Source organism: Poecile atricapillus, chromosome 1 (genome assembly GCF_030490865.1).
Source record: "Poecile atricapillus isolate bPoeAtr1 chromosome 1, bPoeAtr1.hap1, whole genome shotgun sequence".
In the NCBI taxonomy this organism is placed as follows: Eukaryota; Metazoa; Chordata; class Aves; order Passeriformes; family Paridae; genus Poecile; species Poecile atricapillus.
This window is the reverse complement of record NC_081249.1, coordinates 1,200,593-1,216,109: the sequence shown is the minus strand read 5'-3', so window position 1 is coordinate 1,216,109 and position 15,517 is coordinate 1,200,593. Positions and strand designations below refer to the sequence as shown.

The window sequence follows — 15,517 nt, the reverse complement described above, 5'->3', positions numbered from 1 at the left end:
CGAGGCAGCTGTGAGTTCCATGGTGGGTTTTTCCACTCATGGGCCCGTTTAGTTTTAATGCTGCTGCTGTTTAGCATGGTCTGGCTAAATCCCCTTCTCTGCAGCCTTTGGCCCCCTTCAAGTGCACAAGCAGAGCCGGACTGAAGGTTTGTTTTCTCTTTTGCTGTGTGTGGGTGGAAGTTCAGGTCCTCCTGCAGACTCTGGGTTCCCTTTCCTGAGCACGTGGTGTTTTTGCATTCCAGACTTTTTGGGCAGGACAGAGATCCGTGTGGCAGATATCAAGAAGGATCAGGGTTCCAAGGGACCAGTTACAAAGTGTCTCCTCCTGCACGAAGTCCCCACGGGAGAGATCGTGGTGCGCCTGGACCTGCAGCTGTTCGATGAGCCTTAGGAGAGAGGGGCCGGTGTTGGAATTCAGCCAGAGGTCACTGCAGGAGGTGTCTGCAGAAGCTGTCACCGAGTCCTTGCTGGTGTGGCATGAAACTACTGCTCGCCCTTCACACGTCAGAGGGTTATCAAAGCAAACAGGAGCATCTTTGTGCCTTGATAATTCTCACTGAACACATGAATCCCAATTTGGTGAGGAGATCTCTGTCAATCTCTCTGTGTGGAACTTGGCGTTGCTTTCCTGGGCTGGTGAAACAATCCTGTTGTTCCCCGCGCCGCAGTCGGGAGGGCTGGCAAACCACATGGGTGGCTCTGCCTGCTCCAGTTGCCCTGCTCTTTAATTCCCATGGAGGAGGCAGTGTGGGTGTGTTTTGGAGGCTTTCTGAGGGATTTCCCCCTTCAGGAGTTCTGTGCCTATTGCTCAGCAGAGTGGTGTGTAAATGTGAGTGAATGGAAGGAGCGGTCCGCAGCAAGATCTGCAAAGATCTTCACGACGGTACTGAAAAGACTTAGAAAATAAATAGTCTATATCTATAAACAGAGAAGATTCTATTAACATACCACTTCATGACTCGTGTTGCCCCTGAAAAGAGAAGATGTCCAGGCCTTCTGCACAGAGGTGAATGGCGCTGCAAGCCCCGGTCCCTTTGGGAGCCGCTGCTGTCCCCAGGAGTGTCGGTGCTGGGGCAGGGAGCCGAGGGTGAGGCCCAGAGCGCTGCTGGGTGCCGTGTGTGACTCCTGGCTGCTGCTGCTCCAGGGGCCAGTGTCATCTGCCCTGGGGGAGAAGAAACCAGCTCCGTGGTCGTGGCTCCAGCTCAGGAAGCGAAGTTCCAGCCTGCAGAGCCGGGTGTGTGGGGCAGTCTGCGGTGCCCAGGCAGGGAGCTGAGCCCTGCTCACCTTGTGCAGCCCCGTCCTGCAGCTCCCCAGGGAACCCAAAGCCATCGGGGGAATGCCAGGGCTCTCCACTCTTTTCACCCCATGGATAACAAGGTCCAGGCCCACATCCCTGTTTGGCAAAGCTCCCGGCTCCAGGCGGGCACCGACGTCTGTGTGAGTGCTCTGCTGAGTCCGGACTCGGGGGAAAAAAAGATCCCTGAGAGTCAAATTCCTCTTTGTTCTGCTTGGATTCCTTTTGTTCATGCCCTGCCACGCATCCACTGGTATTTTTGTAAGGACTTCATTCCGGATGGGAGGTGCTGGCCCATGTCATTCGCATGTGAACGTTCTCGTGGAGCTGTTGTTAGGTTTCGGTGTTCCTTGCATGTCCTTTCAGTACTGGTTCCCACCTCTCCTGTGTCGGCGGTGTTCTCTAGCACTCCAAGTCTTATTGGTTTCCATTAGGAAATTAGGATATATCCATAACAGGTAGGTAGATCAGTATGGTAATAAGTGTAAACTGTGCTGGGAAGTGTCTGTGTATTATAATTTCCTAAAAGACCACTGTAATGTTTCAAGCAATGGGAAGGAAAAAAAATGTATGTTGGAGGGACAACAAAGTTTACATTTCATACTTTTCAGAATCGCTTTATTATTTATTTATTGAAGATAGTGTAGAATTTTGTATCAGAAATGACAGACATACTTATGTATTTTTTGAAACAAAACAGAGATACACACTTTAGTTAGAAACTTTCAACTGACCACATTTTAGAGGGAGTGTGACTTCCTAGGCATGCATTTGTTTACCACTAACTGGCTGAAAACACAGTTAAGAGAACTTTAAGTTTCTATTTTTCAATGTTGTTAAGAAAATTGTTTCAATTAAAATATGTAAATAGTACTAAACCCATGCTTTCCTAATTCCATATCAATACATTTTATTAAATATAATGTATATGAAAATACACATTGTTGTGGTAGGATAAAAAAAAGTGATAAAAATCTATTACTGGAGTACCATTAAATGTCATTGTCTAACCTTTTATTGCTGTCCTAATTTTACTCAGAGCTGCCAGCAGGGTGAACATTCATTTCAGGGTTTCACAAGTAGCATCACTTTTTTAATAGTGTCATTTCACCAGCATCAGTTACAGTGACAGCTGAACTGGCCAAAAGGACAAAAAAATCTCGTGGCTGGAATGCAGGAACCTTGGGCAGGGTTTTGGAGGGAGCCCCAGGGAGCTGAGGCTCATTTGGTGCTGCAGGTGGGGGACCTTTCCCTCAGGTTGAGCCATGTCATGGGCATCAGAGAATCCCAGAGGGGTTTGGGTTGGAGGGACCTCAGAGCCCATCCAGTGCCAGCCCTGCCATGGCAGGGACACCTCCCACTGTCCCAGCTGCTCCCAATGTCCAGCCTGGCCTTGGGCACTGCCAGGGATCCAGGGGCAGCCCCAGCTGCTCTGGCAATTCCATCCCAGCCCCTGCCCATCCTCTGAGAGGGGCTGCTCCCCCTTCCCCATCTCACCCTGGCTTTTTAGTGCACATTTTGGTTTTTGCTAAACAAATGGTATGGATTAGTTTCCTTTTCTTTTTCTCTTGTAAGAAAACCAGAGAAAAATTCAACCGTCTGTAGAATTTGTATGATCCTAAAAATTATGAAGGCATTATCTGGCAATAGGAGAAAAAGTTACTCTTTCTTTCAAAAAAATGCAATTAATTGTTATTGTTCATTTACAGCACATTTAACTACTCCTCAGTAAAATATCTGTACTGTGAAGACGGCTCCTGTTGGTTATTAAGGCATTTGCAATAGGTATGCATCAGGCACCACTGTTTCTCCTAATGCCATTTTAACTTAATTCAGTTGCTGTGAATGTCTTGTTTCCTCAGTCCCCCCATGGTTTAACAATTCTATTTACAAACAACAAGAGTCCTTAAACTGTGCCCCCTGTGTGGGGCTGGTGCAGCTCCCAGCTGTGGTGGCACAGCTGGTGTGGGGCTGTGCAATGTGGGACACGGCTGAGACTGGGCTTGTGCAAATGAATGATGCAAGAATAAATGCAGGGTTTTTAAAGTTGACCTGTGTGCTGTCACATTCCTGAGAAGTGCTGGAGAAGAGGGAGATGGAGTCAGGAAATTGTCAGCTCTTCCCTCAGGCTCTGGGCTCTGCTCCTGCCACAGGGACAGCAGCAGGGAGCGGCTGCAGCTGGCCCAGCAGGGATTTAGGTTGGCTTTTAGGGCAAGGCTCTTCTTTCCCCAGAGGCTGCTGGCACTGCCCAGGCTCCCCAGGGAATGGGCACGGCCCCGAGGCTGCCAGAGCTCCAGGAGCATCCAGGGATGCCCAGGCTGGGCTTGTTGGGGGGTCTGGGCAGGGCAGGGGGGCACTGGGGGATCCTGGGGGTCCCTCCAGCTCAGGATATTCCATGAGTCCATGACTGTTTATGCTGCCAGCACCCACCTTGCTCTTGAGGTGGACCAGGCACAGACAAGCACAACAAGAAAAAGCAGCATTTGTTATTAACATGTTGTGATCACCCACCCATAAAGGGAAGGAAGCACCCAAGAACCGTAAATGCTCAGGGACAAAAGCAACCACAAAAGCCGGAGCATCCGCAAAATAATCAAAAACTTCTGTTAAATACTTACAAATATTTTTATTCATATATTAATGTTTTGTTAATTATGTTAACAAATGACTAGTAAGTTAATAGTAGTAGTAAGTTAAAGTAGTACAAACTTAAAGTAGTAGTAAGTTAATGACTTACTACTACACAACTGCTACACTACCTATAATAAAAACACAGGGCAATGAGTTTGGGATAAAGGGAAAGGGTGAAAGGGCAGAGAGAAAGGAAAAGATGAGTTAAAAGGGGCAAGACTTTCAGTCCTGGCCACTGAAAGACCAGGAAAGAGAAGAAAAGAGATCATCAGTCCTGGCTCCAGCGCGGTTCAGGCTGATAGGACATCAGTCCTGGCCCCAGCGCGGTTCCAGCTGATAGGACATCACTCCTGGTTCCAGCATGGTTCCAGCTGATAGGACATCACTCCTGGCTCCAGCGCGGTTCCAGCTGATAGGACATCACTCCTGGCTCCAGCGCGGTTCCAGTTGATAGGACATCACTCCTGGCTCCAGCGCGGTTCCAGCTGATAGGACATCACTCCTGGCTCCAGCGCGGTTCCAGCTGATAGGACATCACTCCTGGCTCCAGCGCGGTTCCAAGGAGAGGGGATGACACTCCTGGTTCCCACGTTGATCCAGCTGTTGGGATGTCCAGGGTCAGGTGGAGGTACCCTTTTATGGACTGGGTTCCCCACCCTGAAATGGGTTCCCCACCCTGAAACGGGTTTCTCACCTCCATGCAAATTGGGTCTCTTGCACAGTCTGTCCTTTCAGACCCTTCTGGAAAAGGGTCAGCAGCTTTGGGGCTCTTTGGTGCTCTTGATCCTCACAACGGTCCATGGCCACTTCTTGGCCTGAGTCCTGCACTTGCTGGGTCAGGTTGCGCTGATCTCCAGGAACCACAACCGGGACGTTTATCCCACCCAAGTGCTGCTCTGCCTCTGTCTCCAGGCCCAGCCTGGCGCTGCCGTGGGCGCTACTCCTCCGGCTGTGCGCCCAGGCAGGGACACCGGAACAGCCCCGACACCAGGCGGGGACACCGGAACGGCCCCCGCGCCACAGAGCGGCACCGGAACAGCCCCCGCAGCGCCCGCAGCGCCCGCCTGAAGCGGGAGGGACGTTTCTCGGAGACCTGGCTCTGTGCCTCTGTCACTTCTGTCACCTTTGGACCAAGAGAGTCACAGGGCATCTCCTTAGAAGCTGCCAGCTCGGGCAGGGCACGGGCTGTCTCTGCTGCCAGCCCTGCACCCACATGCCTGGAGCTGGGTCCCTCCAGGGGGTCCTCATCATCCCCCAGGCCCATGGAGTTATTCCAGCTGTTGTTCTCGATGTCATCTTCCATCTCTTGGACTTTGCAGTGCTTCCACTTTGAAAGCACATTGTCACCGACGTTGAAAGCAATAGATGACAGGGAGTCCAACAGGTCTTGCCATGGGGTCTCCTCCTTGCACCATTTCAGTTTGGACAGTCCTTGGTATCTGTCACCTTCGTTCTCTTCCTCCTCCTCAGCACCATAATCATTGGGGAAATTGGCTTCCAGCCATTCCAGCACCTTCTGATGTCTTGATATCTCTTCCATTTCTGGCAGTTCAGGTGACGAGCTTGAATCTCTGTCCATACCACCAAGCAGGGCCATCCTTGTCAGCTCTCCATCCTCATGTTCTTCCCTATGGGAGAGTGCTTCATCCACATCTTCCCAATGGCAGAGCTCTTCCTCCTCTTGTTCTTCCCATTGGGAGAGCTCTCCAGCTTCATGTTCTGGCCATTGGGACAGCTCTTTTTCACCCTCCTTTTCACCTGGGGACAGCTCCTTGTCACTCTTGCTGTCCCCTCGGGAGTGCTCCTTGTCATTTACCATTGGGTACAGCTCCACGTCATTTGTGCTGTCCTCAGGAGCGACCTCGATGGCCTCTTCTACTGAGGACAGCTCCTCATCAGTCGGGCTGTACCCTGAAACGACCACGATGGCCTCTTCTGCTGGGGACAGTTCCAGGTCACTTGTGCTGTCCCCTGCAATGCCCTCAATGGCCTCTTCCACTGAGGACAGCTCCTCATCAATCAGACTGTCCCTTGAAATGACCTCAGAGGCCTCTTCCACTGGGGACAGCTTCTCGTCACTTGTATTGTCCTCTGCAATGCCCTCGATGGCTTCTTCCACTGAGGACAGCTCCTCATCTGTTGGGCTGTCCCCTGAAACCACCACGATGGCTTCTTCCACTGAGGACAGTTCCTGGTCACTTGTGCTGTCCCCTGCAATGCCCTCAATGGCCTCTTCCACTGAGGACACCCCTGGCTCACTGTTGCTGTTCCCCGGAGAGAGCTCAGTGATCGCTTCTACTGGGGACAGCTCCTCATCACTTGTGCTGTCCACTGGAAAGAGCTCACTGTCATCCTCCACTGGGGACAGCTCCAGGTCACTTGTGCTGTCCCCTGGAGAGAGTTCAATGTTCTCTGTCACTGGGAACAGCACCTGGTCACTGTCACTTTCCCCTCGGGACAGCTTGTTGCTATCCTGTTCTGGAGCTGTGCCCACGATGCTGTGCTCCACAGTTCGAGCTCCCAAGGGGATGGGTGACACAGGCTGCAGCTGCCAGCTCGGGGACACAGGGGCTGTGTCCTCCTGGGCCACCCTGAGCGGGGGCAAGAGCACCCTGGGCACGGGGGAGTGTGGCTGCCCAGGACAGGGGCTGCAGGGCTGGGGCCCCTTCTCTCCTGCGCTCCCCAGCTCTGTGCCCTGGCTGCGAGTGTCCTTGGGACTCACCAGGCAGGGCAGTGGTGGCAGCCGTGGCAGCTGTGGCAGTGGTGGCAGCCGTGGCAGAGGTGGCAGCCGTGGCAGCTGTGGCTGCTGTGGCAGTGTTGGCAGTGGTGGCAGTGGTGGCAGCTGTGGCAGAGGTGGTAGCCGTGGCTGTTGTGGCAGCTGTGGCAGCTGTGGCAGTGGTGGCAGCGGTGACAGTGGTGGCAGTGGTGGCAGTGGTGGCAGTGTTGGCAGCCGTGGCAGCTGTGGCAGCTGTGGCAGTGGTGGCAGCGGTGACAGTGGTGGCAGTGGTGGCAGCCTGTCCCCACAGAGGGACAGGGCCTGGCTCTGGCTGCCCTGAGGTGCTGCCTGTGGCTGCCTGAGCTCCATGGGTGAGACCGATGGTTTGTTCAGGTTTTTGGGTCCCACCTTTGGCTGCCTCAGCTCCAGCGGTGGCAGCTTGAGGGGCACCGGTGAGGAGGATGAGGACCCGTGGGACGGAGACGGCTCCCTTGGGACAGAAAAGATCCTGGCCTTCTCTGTCCGCTGGCCTCTCCTTCCTGCCTCATCCCTCTCTCTCAGCCTCCTCCGCAGGCTCAGCAAGTGGCCTTGGGCTGGCTGGGAGCTGGGGTTCACCTTCTTATTCTCCATCCTCAATGTAATTCTATGTAATGTCCACCGTCTTCACGTGCAGACGGATGCAGGGAGCTGCTTCCTCCTCAGGCAGCGGCTCTCCTGGGACTGGGCACCCCAGGGCTCTGCGCCCCTTGGATCCCCTCAGCCAGGCTGGGGCTCCCTGATGTCACAAGGCTCTCTGGCCACCACCGTGTCCCGCGTCACAGAGGGCCCTGACCCCACGCGCCCGTGTCACCAAGGGCCACCCCCGGCAGCCCAAGACCAGCGCAGCGGGCAGGAAGCGGCCCGGAGCAGCCCCCGGACCCCCTGGTGGCCTTGTGGCCCCTGCTGTGCCCAGAGCCCTGAGAGGCTTTGGCCACGCTGGCACACGTGTGCCAGCCCCAGCCCCGCACTGCAGAGCCCGGCCTTTGCAGCCTGCGCTGGGCCGGCCACGAGCAATTGGCCTTTGCAGCGACGTGCCGGGGAGCCGTGGGCAGCGGCTGCAGGTGCCGCGGGAGGCCGGGGAGCAGGGCTGGCCCTCAGGGCTGTGCCCGGCCAGCGGGGCTCGTCGCTGCCTTCCTTCAGCAGTGACACGCAGGGGCACCGAGCGCAGCCGCGGCGCCTTGGCCGGGCCCGGGGAGCTCAGCGGCCCAGGGGCACCACGCGAGGCCGGGGCCACCCGGCTCGGGGCAATGGCCGCGGCCCCGACTCTCGCAGCTCTCCCCTCGGCCGTGCGGCGCCACGGGGCCAGAGCCCGGGCCCGGGGCTCGCTCCCTGCTGCCAGCAGGGCGCTGCCGAGGGCTCCCCGCCCGCCGGGGCCGGGGCCGGCCGCTGAGGGAGCGGCGCCGCCATTGCTGCCGCCCTCAGGGGCTCTGAGGGGAGCGCGGCTCCCGCCGGCCCCGCTCCGCCCGCACGGGCAACAAAAGCACGGAGCACAAAGACACACGGAGCTCCAAGTGTGTCCGTGCCCTTCCAAATGCATTCGGACAGCGGCCCCAAGGGCTGCGCTCGGCTGCGCCAGCATCGCCACACGGCCCCGTTGGGTGACATCGGACACGAAACCCACAGGCTTTACTCTGCTTGGGATAAACGAGTTTCTTCGTTTACTTGGGATAGAAAACCACTACTGATTGCACTGTTCTCTTCTACATTGGTCTTAAAAAGCATAACGATACTAGAAAGGTATAATTAGAGATACATGTGGCTCAAAAGTCATAAAGAGGTAGTTAGGAGCAACATCTGTACTGACAAAAGACTTAATAAAACTATGCTATAAACTACTTACACAGTTTTGTCACGTGTTGTTCTTGTAGTTTTAAACTTTTAAATTTGTTTCCTCTGATCTTCTTTATTTTGTAAACTTTGAAACTTTGCGCGATTCTAATTTCATGAAATATTTTCCTGTTTGAATGAAGAAGGGGGGCAGCTCCGTGTGCAGATCAGCCTGTTTTCAGCCCATGGGTTCACACCCAGGCAGGAAAACCATGACCTGTTAGCTGCAGTGGGATGAAGAGTCTTCATTTTGGACCAGGAACTGCTGGAACTGCGCAGAGCGCAGCATTAACCATGAGAGGTTTGTCTTTTCTCCCACTCTCTGCTGCTGCCCTGATCCAGAGCTTCCCAGCCCACCTGAGCCGTGGTGACAGCTCCACCATGGCACATCCCCTCACGGCTCCACCATGGCACCATCTCCCCTCACAGCTCCACCATGGCACCATCTCCCCTCACAGCTCCACCATGGCACCATCTCCCCTCACAGCCCCACCATGGCACCATCTCCCCTCACAGCCTCACCATGGCACCATCTCCCCTCACAGCTCCACCATGGCACCATCTCCCCTCACAGCCCCACCATGGCACCATCTCCCCTCACAGCCCCACCATGGCACCATCTCCCCTCACAGCCTCACCATGGCACCATCTCCCCTCACGGCTCCTTCCCGCCCCTCACGGCTGCGGCGGCGCTCGGGCGCCCCCCGGCGGAGAGCGGGGACAAGCGCGACCCTCTCCCACCGATCTCCCTTCCTTCCCCACCTTTTCCCTCTCCCTTCTTCCCTACTTCCCCGTTTCTCTCACTTCCCCCGACCCTCTCGTTTTGCCCCCTTTCTTCCCCTCCGTCCCCGCTCCGTCCTTCCCCTCTCTCCCTCCCTCCGTCCTTGATCGCGGGGTCACAGCCGCGGCCCGGCCCCTCCGGTTCCTGCCGCTCCTCCCCTTCCTGCGGCGCCGTTACCGGCCCGTTCCCGCGGGCCGGGCGGCGGCAGCAGGTGAGGCGGGGGCCGGCCGGGCTCGCAGGTGCGGGGCCCTGCGGAGCAGGGAGGGCGGGAGCGGGGCTGGCTCCTGGGGGAGGCCTTATCCATCCCCCCTTCCCAAATCCCAGCGGGGATCTCTCAGTTCACTCTTCCAGGGAGTAACCCCCCCCCCCCCTTTCCCAGCCGGCCCCCTCGGGAGGTGAGGGTTCTACATATGGTTCTTTAAGAAGAAGTTTATTGAAATCGGGGCTAACGAGTTATGAGAAGGTCACTTTCGGAGCAATAATTGAATTTAGAAATCTAGAAAGTGTTTTTATTGTATTTATTGATCATTCTGTTTAAGTATGTTAAGTGGTTACACGGGGTTTTATGGCCGTATAAAAATCAGGTGTTGTCTTTGTCCTCCACCCAGATGGAATGATATCACTGGATCATAAATACAACGTGTTAACGAGCTCCATTATCACAAGCTGCTGACCTATTACCTTACATGGATCAAAGCCAGCTGAAAACGTTGAGGATTGATCCAGTCCCAAGTTCTTGTCGTTTTCCTTCTCTGGGTTAGGGCAGAAGGGCAATTTGGTTTGTACAGGAGACATAAATGCTGGTTTTTCTTTTATTAACCTGGAGGAGTTGATTTGACCTAGTTTTTTGTTTGAAAACAGAGCGAGCAAAGGAGATGTTGCTCTCTCTTTGCCTTTAGCTCCACTGATCCAGCATTTTCTTAAGGATTTCCATGAATAGAGAGGAGTTGGCTGATGTGTAACCGGTGTGTCCAGTTAAGTGTTACAATCTTCCACTTGGGTTTTACATAAGGACTGACTTTGTTACCTGCAGAGGTATTGCCCTGGCTGTGTCCCCGGATAACCCAGAATCACTGGAATTGCTGACAGAGGGAATACTGACTGCTATCGATCTGTTCTGAGTTCCAGGTTTGTGCCAGTTTGGCCACTGCTGGGATACAAAGGCTGAACTAAATGAATCTATAACCTGAGTGCTGATCCAGATGTTGCTGTGAAATACCGAAATCGTGCTGTGGTGACCTCCTTTGAGAACGTACCAGGTCGTAGAGGCTTTGATCCAAGGGAGTAGGAAATTGTTGAATGTAGGTACAGAGGAAAAGGGAGGGATTTGTTTCAGCAGTTGTTGCTCAGCATCAAGCTTATTTCCAGTTTACGCTGGCATGAGTTTGGTGAAAGTTTATTTTGCAATAAAATAAATAGAAAAATAAAGGCGATAAAAATGCTTCCAGGGAATTCTGCAGTGCAAAACAAACCTGTGTTCCTGTTGTCATACCAGAAAAATGTAAATAGTGAATTAATTTTCATTTACATTGTAATACTACTACTTCAATAGTAATTAATTAGAAATGTAAATTAATGACTTTAAGCTTAAGGAGGGCAGGGCTGGATGGGATCTTGGGCAGGAATTGTTCCCTGGCAGGGTGGGCAGGGGCTGGGATGGAATTGCCAGAGCAGCTGGGGCTGCCCCTGGATCCCTGGCAGTGCCCAAGGCCAGGCTGGACATTGGGAGCAGCTGGGACAGTGGGAGGTGTCCCTGCCATGGCAGGGCTGGGATGGGATGGCCTTTCATGTCCCTTCTAACCCAAACCATTCTGGGATTCTGTGATTTCAATATTAGTCTGAAAAAGAAAAAAATACTGCTGAATTTTAGTAGAGATTTCTTTAATATATCAGGCTAAAGATATGACTTGTGCCCTGGAAGTTCTTTAGAAAAAACGATATTTAACATGTTTTTTGTACAAATGTGTCTGTAGGTTCTTTATAATGTAGCTGCCTCTGAAGAAATCCCCAGTGGCTTTGTGTCATGCTGCCTAACAACATGGGACATTGTTTCATGGGACGGGGAGCCATGATCCCAAGGAAGCTGAAGCCGTTTCTCTGCAGGATGTTGTCGGGTTACAAACCCAAAAACAATGTCGAGGACTCCTACAAAATTCTGGAGCTCGAGGAAGGATGTTCCATGGATGACGTCAGAAACTCCTACCGCACTCTTGCCAAAAAATACCACCCGGACAGCAGCTCCGGCATGGCCGATTCCAAGGCCTTCATAAGGGTGGAGGAGGCCTACAGGGTTGTGCTCAGCGACCTGGCAGCCAAACAGAAATCAGACCCCGGCGAGGAGGAGGAGGACCAGTTCAAATCCAAGTCCCTGCAGCACAGACACTACCTGAGCTTCGAGGGCGTGGGCATCGGCACGCCGAGCCAGCGGGAGAAGCAGTACATGCAGTTCCGCGTGGACCGCGCCACCGAGCAGGTGCTGGAGTACCGGCAGCAGAGGCTGGAGAGCCGCTACGCCGGCAGCGACCTCAGCAGAGCCAAGGACGTGCGGCAGAGCAAGAAGGTGAAGATAACTCAGGCGGTGGAACGGCTGGTGGAGGACCTCATCCAGGAATCCATGGCCAAAGGAGACTTCGACAACCTCAGCGGCAAGGGGAAGCCTTTGCAGAAGTTCTCGGACAGTCCCCACATCGACCCCATGACCCACAACCTGAACAGGATCCTGATCGACAACGGGTACCAGCCCGAGTGGATCCTGCTGCAGAAGGAGATCCGGGAGACCATCGAGCGGCTGAGGAGCAGCATCGTGGCCTCCAGGAGGAAGCTCGGGGAGCCCATGACGCTGTCGGAGCAGAAGCAGTGGGGTCGGATTTGCGAGCAGTTCGAGGAAGACATCAGGAAATTAAACAAGAGAGTTGACAACTTCAACCTGGTGGTGCCCATTCTCAGCAGGCAAATGGTGCATTTCAGCATGGACAAGGAAATCCTCCGAGCACGAAAGACTTACGAGGCTGTCGTGGAAAAGGTTTCTGATTCAGACACGAAGGAAAACGAGGGGGAAGAGAGCAAAAGGTTTGGGTGGAAGTCTTCTCTTTTGAAGTGGTTAAAACTTACACCGAAATAATTTCACGCTAATTCCTCTTATCAAGGTTTTGAATGCACTTTATTAATAAAATGTAGCACTAGAGAAATTTCAGGTTCAGTAAAAATGTGAAATCCACACTGTCACCCTGCTTGAAGGAAATTTGGTTGTGTGATGAGCATTTGCATTACAAATAACTCAATTATTTTTAAATATTATTAAATGAAATGTGCCAGTTTGGGTTGTGGTAGAGTTATTTTTTTGTCATCATTAGTCTGGGTGTTTGATTTGGGCTGGAGGCAATGCCAACCATTCCAGGGTGTTTTTATTGCTGGGCAGGTTTTGCACAGCAGCTTTTGTGCCTTTCACACCTCCCCACCCCTGGGGGGTTAAACCACAGCAGCAACAGATCAGTTCTTCTCTTGCAGGTCATTTTCCTTCTGCTGAAATCCAAATTAATGCCTCACTTCAGCACAGACTGTAATCACTTTTACAGTCTCTTATCACTTCAAAGGGGAAACGAGGCATAAGAAAAACACATCAGAGTGGAGGCAAGCATCTTGCTGTGCCCTGTTTGACCTTTGTACTCTTATTTCAATACTTACAGCTCATGAATTTTTGGCAGGCTCCCTGCATATTTTTTAACAGTACATTCACCTCTTTAAGGTTAAATTCAGTGGCTGTGAAGGGAGGGTTCTGGATGTTGGCTTGGACTGTACCTGTGCACAAGTCCATTTTTGCATCTCTAACACAGAAAGAGGTCTTGGGAATTTATTTATTGGTGAGCACCCCCTGCCATGGCAGGGACACCTCCCACTGTCCCAGCTGCTCCCAATGTCCAGCCTGGCCTTGGGCACTGCCAGGGATCCAGGGGCAGCCCCAGCTGCTCTGGCAATTCCATCCCAGCCCCTGCCCACCCTGCCAGGGAACAATTCCTGCCCAAGATCCCATCAAATCCTACTCTGAAGCCATTCCCTGGCTCCTGGCAATTCCTGCAGCCCTTGGCCCCAGTCCCTCTCCAGCTCTCCTGGAGCCCCTTCAGGCCCTGCAAGGGGCTCTGAGCTCTCCCTGGAGCTTCTCCTCTCCAGCTGAGCACCCCCAGCTCTCCCAGCCTGGCCCCAGCAGCTGTGTTTGAATGTTTACTTCCATCGTTTATTCTTGTTTACAATGAAAACTGTTAATGAATGATACTTTTCTGAAGGTCCTTTGACATAATACTCTCGAAAACCCCACAATTTTGATTCTCATGATCTGCAGGAATTGGATCAGAATTGCTGTTCAGACAAATCCAGTGGGGGATTTCAGGAGCAAATCGAATTCATGGCACAAGGGTAAGGAGAAACCAGGTTGCAGGAAATGGGACCCACTTTGGCTCCCAAAGAAGCATCAGCACTTTGCATATCAGAGGTGCCATAAAGGGTGAAGCAGCAGACTGAGGGATTTTTATGTTCTTTTTTAAAACCTCTTGGTTTTAAATGGGGCACTTACGACCTAACCGAGGTACTTTAAATCAGCCTTGCACTGATGTCATCAAAAGCTGCCAGGCACAGAAATCCACTTCTGCAACATTTACAGTGACAATGGGAAAAAAAAAACCACTTTTATTTTCCCCAGGTATGTAGAGGAGTTCAGTTTTGTCTATAATCTTGTTGTTTTGAGCTCACAAAACCTTAAGAGCAGTGTTTAGTCAATACTAAGGAATATCAACTACTACACACAGAAAACCCAGGAGAGAATGGCTTCAGAAGGAATTTTTCTGGTTGTCACTGGAATGTTAATTTGAATTTGATAAATGTTATTTTATGACTGTGAAAAAGGGTGCAATCTTTGCTGATCCCAAATCCAAAACCAACTTGTTTATTCCTGTTGGTGTAATGACCTTGTGGCTTGAAAGGCTTGAAGTGACATCTTAATATGAAGACAAAAGATTATATGCATCTATAATTTTATATATTATGAAGATACAATATTTGAGGTATCAGTTTTTCTCAGGGTGAGGAATCTGTTTCTTGCCTAATGGGACAAGTGGGAATGGCTTGAAAGAGAGATTTAAACTCAGTGTTGAGAAGAAATTCTTCCCTTCTCTAGGCACTGTGAATGTGGAATCCTGCTGAGGATTTCTGTGTTTCAGAATGAACGTGGAGATACAGAGAAGGCTCTGAGGAGATGGAAGAAAGGAGAAGCAAGAGCAGGGCATCTTATAAAAGAAATACGTAAGTGATAAATCTTTATTCTTAGTGGGAGAAGGTTTCCCTCTGAGTGAACCATCTGAAGGACAATCTGATTCTTTTAATTCCATGTCTGTGAGATGTGCCATCTAATCCTCAAAATGCTTTGATCCAGTTCTTTGCCCAGAGCTTTTATTCACCGTCTTTTGTCACCTGTTTTGCTGTTTTAGATGGGTTATGTTTCATGATGAGTTTATTGATGTGTTTCTTACCCCCATATTGCTTCTCCAGTAGGTTCCCTTCCAACCCAGACCATTCCGTGACTGATCCTATGAATTAGAATTTACCAGTGTTTATTAATTCCGTTTAGATTCATTAAACCAGACACCGCACTGAGGTTTAAAAAGCATGTAGGGGTGAAATTAATCTATTTCAACACCGGACGCGTTTGACAATATGATGCTGTTCCCGTGGGGCAGCGGAAGAGGCCGGGAGGTCATTTATGGCCGTGTGGGAGGCGGCTCTGGGGCCTGAGGGGGCCGTGAGGGGGCGGCCATGGCGGGGCTATGAGGGTGCCGTGAGGGGGCCGTGAGGGGGCCGTGAGGAGGCCCCCATGGTGGGGCCGTGAGGGGGCAGCCATGGCGGGGCCGTGAGGGTGCCGTGAGGGGGCAGCCATGGCGGGGCCATGAGGGGGCCGTGAGGGGGCGGCCATGGCGGGGCCGTGAGGGGGCCGTGAGGGGGCGGCCATGGCGGGGCCGTGAGGGGGCGGCCATGGCGGGGCCGTGAGGAGGCCGCCAGGGCGGGGCCGTGAGGGGGCCGTGAGGGGGCGGCCATGGCGGGGCCGTGAGGGTGCCGTGAGGGGAAGGGGGCGTGGCCCGGAGGAAAAGGCGGAAAGGCGCTGGCCCCGCCCCTTCCCTTCCCGCCCGAGCGGGAAGGGGCGGGGCTCGTGGAGTGTGGCGTCGTATTGGCCAATCACAGCGCT

At 52.8% G+C, this 15,517-nt stretch overlaps 2 protein-coding genes across 10 annotated transcripts in view; both read left to right on the top strand.

The window, feature by feature from the left end:
* The window catches only part of ITSN1 (intersectin 1), a 96,246-nt gene extending 93,940 nt beyond the window's left edge, over window positions 1–2,306 (top strand). For all 3 annotated transcript variants that reach the window (XM_058843071.1, XM_058843063.1, XM_058843053.1), the window contains one exon: window positions 243–2,306. In XM_058843071.1, the coding sequence (XP_058699054.1) occupies window positions 243–391 (149 nt within the window). In that variant the 3' untranslated portion in view covers window positions 392–2,306. The remainder of the gene's footprint in view (window positions 1–242) is intronic.
* A 6,946-nt stretch (window positions 2,307–9,252) lies between these two features.
* Window positions 9,253–12,605, top strand: DNAJC28 (DnaJ heat shock protein family (Hsp40) member C28). 7 transcript variants are annotated; one of them, XM_058843219.1, is made up of 4 exons: window positions 9,253–9,499; window positions 10,150–10,262; window positions 10,417–10,589; window positions 11,262–12,605. In XM_058843219.1, exon 4 carries the CDS (start codon window positions 11,312–11,314, stop codon window positions 12,407–12,409), a length of 1,098 nt encoding a protein of 365 aa, XP_058699202.1. In that variant the 5' UTR covers window positions 9,253–9,499; window positions 10,150–10,262; window positions 10,417–10,589; window positions 11,262–11,311; the 3' UTR covers window positions 12,410–12,605. The 7 variants fall into 7 exon arrangements, with proteins under 7 accessions (XP_058699202.1, XP_058699197.1, XP_058699235.1 ...); XM_058843214.1 differs by having other exon boundaries at window positions 10,150–10,323; XM_058843252.1 differs by lacking the exon at window positions 10,150–10,262 and having other exon boundaries at window positions 10,417–10,547.
* Window positions 12,606–15,517: the final 2,912 nt, after the last annotated feature.